The sequence below is a fragment of the Embiotoca jacksoni genome, unplaced genomic scaffold (genome assembly GCF_022577435.1).
Source record: "Embiotoca jacksoni isolate LCO1_2020_lvr unplaced genomic scaffold, fEmbJac1.0.p SCAF_17, whole genome shotgun sequence".
Lineage (NCBI taxonomy): Eukaryota > Metazoa > Chordata > Actinopteri > Embiotocidae > Embiotoca > Embiotoca jacksoni.
The window spans coordinates 6,422,211-6,429,869 of NW_027185307.1; the positions used below are offsets into that span (position 1 = coordinate 6,422,211).

Genomic DNA, 7,659 nt, shown 5'->3' on the forward strand with positions numbered 1-7,659 from the left:
CTTGTGTTTTTATCTGTAACTGTCTCCTTTATATACTTCTTATTTATCTTGTCCTCCTTGTTGTTGCCACTAAAATACAAAATCTTAACGTTACACTGATGGCCAGGAAACACAAGGCATTAACACAGCAAGCAAAGTATGAAAATCAATCAGTAATCAAATTCTGAATTGATCCTGTCTGTTGTCTGATGTGCTTGAAGCGCAACCAAAAGCACTTACTGACTGTAAGAGAAGTCTGTCTTGCTTCAGTAACGAGCTCGTGTGCCTTATCAGCAATTTTCACAACCATACTCAACGGCAGAATTTGAGCAATATTATTATTATTCATTTATTTTGTATTCATTTGGAACCTTTCTGGGTGTTGTTCTGATTTTATTTAACTAATACGAAGAGCTGAGCTCGTCTTACGCAGCCTCCAGGTCAGTAGGTGGCGCTGCCGACCCGGAAGCTCCTTGCCGATCGCCATTAAAAAAAAAAAAAAAAAAAAAAAAAAAAAAAAAAAAAAACGAAGAAGAGCTTCCGGATTACTTCCCAGCTGTCATGTTTGAAATCTGGATATTCAAAAAAAAAAACAAAAAAAACCGAGTCACTTATTAACATTACTCGCCGGTAATGTTGCTTGAAACTTCTCAAAAAAGAAGGAAGAGATGACCACGGAGAGACGGACAGTGACTCAAACCACACGAACTAACCGGAGCTCCTCCTGCACGGTGAAAGATGGAGAGGCTGATATCCGCGGTCACAGGAAAACACGTCCTGTTCACGGCCTCCTTCGTTACACGACTGGCTTTGGTGGCTTATGGAGACTTCCAGGATCGGACCATGGAGGTGAAATACACCGACGTCGACTACCACGTGTTCACAGATGCTGCGAGGTTCACAACGGAGGTGAGAGCAGCAGCACAGCTGTTCATGTGTGTGTCCACAACAACAACAACAACAACGTTGTGCAATGTAAATAAATACTAAAATACACTTCGAGAGCAGGTGTCATTTATAATGCAGAGCTTCTTCAACTCCACCAAACTAAAACTTTCAAACCAGTTTTTAAAACAGGGAACAAAAACTGAATACTGTTTACATGTTAATACATCAGCAATAATACAATAACTATCCAGGTCCTTTACTGAAGCACTAATACAAGTTAAAGTCCTGTATTTAAAGGCTTAGTGCCGTAAAAGTATGTAACAATTATCAGCAAAATGTAGTGTAAAAAGTCAAAGTACAGTCTGTAGTAAATGCTCCTAGTCAGTGTTTTACTATTACACATGATGTTATTGGATTAATATTACTGTTGAATTGATGATCATCAGTGCTGTTGTTATTTTAGGTTTGTGCTCATTAATACTAATACAGTGTTGGTTAGTTGAATCGACAGTAATGCGTCATATTCTACAAGATCATCATGTTGTTTCTGTCTATCTCTAAAAAAATAATAATCACCAATCAAAGGAAAACAAATCATTTTCCAGCTTTTAAAATAGTTTATTGAGCTTCAGTAGTAGGAAGTTATTCTCAACGCATAAATCATCAAATGTGGTACTTTTTTTTTATTTATTTATTTTTTTTTTTTTACTGTAAAGCTGTCAGAAAAATCTAGTGGAGTAAAATGTACAATATTTGCCTCAGAGAATTAGCGAAGTAGAAGTATAAAACAAAATGGAAATACTCAAGTAAAGTTCAAATACCTCAAATTCCTACTGAAGTACAGTTCTTTGAGTAAATGTACGTCGTTGCATTTCCACCGATAACAACAACAACAACACTGACGGGGGTGTTACGTTTGATACAAGAAAATTGTTTTAATACTTTTGCACTTTTACCAAGTACAATTTTTAATGCAGAACTACTACTACTACTACTTACTTGTAATTAAAGATGATTATATCATGGCATTGCTATTTTTTTTTTTTTTTACCTCCACCGAGGAGGTTATAGTTGTGGGACAGCTTGTTTGTCTGTCGTCATCATAGTTACGGAAATAATTCCAGCCAGATCCTCCTGATCTTTGGTGGGAGAGTGAAGCGTGAGCCGAGTAATAACTCATTAGGTGTTGGATCAGATCTGAACTGCGGGGCAGATCCTTAAATCTTTTTATCGCTTTCATTAACAGTTTGCGATCAGGCATTTGGTCAACGAGATGCTGCACATCTTTAAACCCGTTAGTTGGTAAAAAAAAAAGAAGCTCGTTCTAGAAAGCCTCCATACCATAATCACCCCTCTCACAGGAACCAGTAAATGCTCTTGCTTAAACTTAAAACAGCGAGCAGTTGTTATGTAAATCATATTCGTCCCTTAACTGTCGGAAACGTCTTCACAGGGTGAGTCGCCGTACAGCAGGTCAACGTACCGCTACACTCCTCTTCTGGCGTGGCTCCTCACCCCCAACGTCTACCTCGGCGCGGCGTTCGGGAAGATCCTCTTCATTGCGTGCGACGTGCTATCCGGGCTGCTCATCTACAGGATCCTCTGCATGCGAGGTCTCGGCTCCGAGGTTTGTCAGTGTGACGCACTTCTCAACAGAAGTCATGCGTCTCACAGCAGAGTGGGTTTTTTTTTTTTTTGCTCCTACAGATAAAAACAAAGTTTTTCTCTTTTTTTTTTTTTTTCTTTCGGTGGATTTATGTTCAGACTTCACGCCGCGTTTCCTCTCTGTGGCTCCTCAACCCGCTGCCCATGGGAGTGTCCAGCCGGGGGAACGCCGAGTCCATCCTGGCAGCCCTGGTGCTGGGGACATTACTCTGTGTGGAAGGTAGGAGTGTGTGTGGACTCTCACATCTTCAACAATGTGATACTGGGACATTGTAGCTCCGTTAAAACAATGTAGAAATTGTTCATTTTTTTAAACGTAATTGTAAATTTTGTTTTTTTTACATTTTTCTTCCAGCCCGGCGGCTGATGTGGGCGGCTGCGCTCTACGGCTTGTCAGTTCACATGAAGATCTACCCCGTCACGTACGCCCTGCCGATCGCTCTGATGCTGCGCTCCCCAGCGGAGGACGAAGAGAGGCGGAGGCGGAGGAAGTTCATCGTGTTTATCGGAAGTTTCCTCAACCGAGAGCTGCTCCTCTTCGCGACCGTGGCCGGAGGGGTTTTCTGTGCGCTCACAGGATTCTTCTATTACATGTGAGATGAACACAGACATGACCGGCGCACGGAGGTCGCGTCCCGCCGGCTGTAATGCAGAGTTGACTCTGAACAGCGAGTATTAAGCGTTTCTATTGCTGGGAACAGAGAGATTTCAGATTTGTCTTAATACGACTCTCTACACCTTCTCTGATCTGAACCACAACGCCCACTTTAAATGGAAACGCAGAATCACCTGACTCCTCCTGTAAATTCAGGTACGGCTGGCAGTTTCTTCACGAGACGTACTTGTACCATCTGACCAGAAGGGACATCAGACACAACTTCTCCCCGTACTTCTACATGCTCTACCTCACCGCAGGTATTCATTCATCCACACGTGTTAGATGTGTTGCATAACTGTAAGTACGTTGTTTTTTTGTATTTTCCTTTGCGTTAATAGTCAGTAAAGTTTCAGGAGGCGATGCAGCTTTCTAGACTCGGTCCATTCCTGATGTACTTGGTGTTGCAGACAGCAGGTGGAGCCAGGCGCTCGGCCTGGCGGCGTTCCTGCCACAGCTCTTCCTGCTGCTCGTAGCATCGTGGGCTTTTCACCGCGACCTGGCCTTCTCTTGTTTCCTCCACACGGCCATCTTTGTCTCCTTCAACAAAGTCTGCACTTCACAGGTACGTAAACCTCCAACTAAACAAACAAACAAACAAACAAAAACAAAAACAAGAGTCTCAGGTCGTCGTCAGCTCAGGTTGTGAATGTCACTCTGACATTTTTCATTTTTCCCTGTCAATCATCCACTTTACGTTTAGGACCGAGATGAGCTGTGAAAAAGAAAGGGACGGTTTGTTTTGTTAAACACGATCCAGTTCGGGATATAGGCGGTGTTTTTAAGGAACAAAGTCCAGGTGACACAACAAAAAACATAATAAAATAAAGAAATGTTTCATTTGAAAAAAAAAGAAAGAAATAATATATTTTTTCAGTTTTTTACTCTTTCACTTTCAGAGGATCACGAGTTTTACTTTGTTCACTGCTTGTCTGAAGAATATCTTTATGTTAGTTTTGGAAAAGAGAGTTTTCCTTCAGCATTGTCTCCAGCCTCACTCACTGTAAATATTAATGTAGTGTACGTCATGGTTATAATAATATATTTATTTTAGATATATCTTTTCCCCTTTACACACAATTTAACAGTGTTGCCTTTTCGTAGTACTTCCTGTGGTACCTGTGTCTGCTTCCTCTGGTCATCCCACACCTGAGTCTGTCGGTGAAACGGGGTTTAGGACTGCTGCTCCTCTGGTTTGCTGGACAGGTAATCCGTCTTAAATTATAATTTAACATGAAAATCATGACATATCTTTGTGACAGACATCTTGCCGTCACCAAGGGTTCTTCCGGCCCGAACGCACAACGACCAGCCAAAGTATGGTGTGTTAATGGGTTTTATTCCACACAGCCAATCTCACGCCTCCGTTGGGTTCTCCTCTCAGTCATTCGAGCACTTTCCCCTCGCACCGTCCGCAGCCAGCCTGCTGCTCCGTGTCCTCCCGAGTGACCCCCCCTCCCCGGTGTCCTGCTGCTTGGGTTTTTAAGGGCAAGAGAGAGTCAATCAGTGATTGATTTCAGCTGGGGCTAATCAAGCCTCTTCCAGGCACCGGTCCCTGAACCACTCCCCCAATCAGTCCCTCCGGCAGCTGAGCCAAAACACGCCGCGCCACCACAATCTTATTATTACATAATCTCTTAAATTTACTGGTTGGAAAATGGTACATCCTAAGTGGGAGATGTCGACCTCATAAAAATATAGACTGAACTTGTTTTCCTGCGGTTTTGATAAACTGTGATTAAACCTTTTAATAAACCGTTCCATCTTGTCTTCACTAACAGGGTGTCTGGTTGGGCTCGGCCTACTTCCTGGAGTTTGAAGGCCACAACACCTTCCTGTTGATCTGGCTGGCTGGATTGATCTTCCTGGTCATCAACTGCTTCATCTTGGTTCAGATCGTAGCTCATTACAAACCAACTCCACACAGACTGAAGGCTGAGTGACATTCAGGCAATTTGAAGGTGGAAGAATTTCTCGCTTTGATCAAAACTTCACTGTGAAGCCTGGACGGATGTTCCTGCACGTGCTGCATGACGGACACACAAACAAACCGTGTACAGCTGGACCTCGTTTGAAACGCTAAAAGGCTTTTAATTCAAAACAAGGGCGTTCAATTTGAAAGGGATACGGGAAGTCGTGATATTCGGTCTGTCTTTGGTGTAACTTTGATGACTCAGTAAGTGACAAACACTCACGTTTATGCTTTTGCAGGGTCAGCTGTGTATTTGGTGGACTTTCAGTCTCCCCAGTTTTTTATTACTTTCTCCTGTACTCTAACTGATTTGAGTTAAACCCATGAGTTAAATGTTTGCCCTGCCGAGTCGGAACACTAAAATCCACAAGTGACTCACACAGGGCAGAAATCTACCGTTGCACTTCCTTCTCTCCACCTGTGGCCAAGTCACATGATGGAGCAGATGTTTTCAGTTTGCTGTCAGCGGCCAAATACCTGCTTTAGATCAGAGATCACACAATGTTCCCCCGCAGTGTCAGCAAACAGCTCCGAGCCAAAGTATTTAACACGCCCTTCAGGGGTGGTGTTTTTTTTTTGTTTCTTTTTTTTCCCCTCATGGTGATGGGAAGCAACTTTCTCACTCCAAAGGGAGAAATAATCCAATTGTGAGCAGCTGGGAATCATGCAGCTCAGTCTGAGTGTCTCACTTTTATGTTGACATTCATGTTGGCACTTACTTGAAGTGCACTTGAAGCAGGGATTGTAATGTCACACCTGCACGATGCATCCCGAAGTCCAGGGAATTTAGAAATGTGGAGGCTGACCTGCACATGAGTCTCAGAGGTGTGAGATATTGTCTTTGATTTGTGGGAAAATACTTCATGTATGAGGCTTCTTGCTCTGCTAGATCAAATTTGTATTGATGATTGATTAGAAAGTGATACAGTCAGATGTTTTTTTGATGTGACTCACTGATACTGTTGAATGCTTGTACACATAAACATCTGAATAGTTTACACATTTGAGTCTGTGTGGTTTCCCATCATGGTTTGTCAAAAACTCAACAAATGTATCGTCATCTGTGCTACACAAGTAAACATTCAGCACATGGTTCAAATTGCAGTGATGATCAACAGGGAAGAAAATGTTGGCCATCGGACAGCTAACGCTTTTTTTTTTTTTTACAACTTGAGTTTAGATTAACAAGTTTTATGTTTTTATATTTCCATCCCTCCCTGGTTCAGTAATGCATCCAAATAAAATAAAACAAAAAAACCATAAAGCACACCTGACAATGTCATTGGCACATTCAATTTAATGTCTTCGGTTGCTTATTGGAACCGATGAACTCTATAAATTGTGATCAACCGTGTGATTTCAGACCAGCATCCTCATTACGGTCCACATCACATCAGATTCCCTTTTAAACATGTTTCACGTCAGCTGCTCAACACTACAAACTAATTGATCACGACAGCTGTTCCATATGGAGCTCCACCATGAAGTGAGATCCATTAAAAAGGCTCCTCTTCAGCTGCAGTTCGCAGTTGTGATCAGTAGGCAGAAGCATTTGCCAGCAGAAGAAGCCGCCTGAGTTTCTATCCTTGTGTAACCCTCGCGGATTAATCAGTCAACTGGAGCATAAACACAACCCAAAACAAACAGCGCTGGCAGTGGCTCCATAATCTCACTGTACTCCTCACCCTAATTTAACATGGAAATTATTAGAGCATTCACTTTGGTCCTGCAGGTCCTGAGTGTGTTTGCTGGTCCGGCCCCATGAGACCGACAGAGAAATGATTATACATTCAATGCAAGTGTGAATGAGATGTACAGTAATCGTGGTTGAAGCTTTCAGGCACTTTCCGTGAGGGTCCAATGCTGACCTGCTGGTGTGTTGCATATTTGCGTGCATGTGTGTGTGACTCACAGTCAGCTGTGGTCTGCATATCTATTTTATGAATCACAAGGTTGCACTCGGTAACCTTTCAACCGGCTTGTTGCCCCTGGGCACATACGTACATACGCCGGTCTGTTTTAACAACACATCCCACCGAGAATCAGCACATTCACGAGTTTATTTTTAAATTCTGAGGACTAAAAAAAACATCTGAATGTTGTTTCCTCCTATTTTCGTCTCAGTTTTTAGAGCAGCCAATCCAAAACAAGACTACTTCAGCAAGGGCTACTTGATTTGACAAAAATGTAAATTATAAGTTCTGTAAAAAAAAATTAAAAAATACACAAAATTCTGAACTATACTGGTTATTTTAAATAAAATTAATCAAATCAAAATGTATTAGTATAGCACATTTAAAACACAACAAAGGTTGCCCAAAGTGCTGCACACAGACAAACAGTCATGCATTTGAACAGACTGAATTAATACAAATAAGTAACATCAAAATCAAGACAAACTAACACAAATCACACAAAAGTACCAAGTCGTGATCAAAGCCAGTGAAAATAAATCGGTTTTTAAACAGCTTTTGAAGGTTGGTGAAGTGGTCGACTGCCT

The 7,659-nt window shown here is 42.0% G+C and overlaps 1 protein-coding gene across 1 annotated transcript; it reads left to right on the forward strand.

Moving 5' to 3' along the window:
• Window positions 1-505: 505 nt before the first annotated feature.
• Window positions 506-6,159, forward strand: pigm (phosphatidylinositol glycan anchor biosynthesis, class M). The gene is made up of 8 exons (XM_069151371.1): window positions 506-888; window positions 2,321-2,494; window positions 2,632-2,752; window positions 2,888-3,125; window positions 3,344-3,447; window positions 3,598-3,752; window positions 4,292-4,393; window positions 4,969-6,159. The coding sequence occupies exons 1-8, from the start codon at window positions 718-720 to the stop codon at window positions 5,128-5,130; spliced, it is 1,227 nt and encodes a 408-aa protein (XP_069007472.1). The 5' UTR covers window positions 506-717; the 3' UTR covers window positions 5,131-6,159.
• Window positions 6,160-7,659: the final 1,500 nt, after the last annotated feature.

Coding starts and splice junctions, on each gene's coding strand:
- pigm (XM_069151371.1), top strand. CDS start 718: ATGGAGAGGCTGATATCCGCGGTCACAGGAAAACACGTCCTGTTCACG. Junction 889..2,320: donor CTGCGAGGTTCACAACGGAG/GTGAGAGCAGCA, acceptor ACGTCTTCACAG/GGTGAGTCGCCGTACAGCAG. Junction 4,394..4,968: donor TCCTCTGGTTTGCTGGACAG/GTAATCCGTCTT, acceptor CTTCACTAACAG/GGTGTCTGGTTGGGCTCGGC.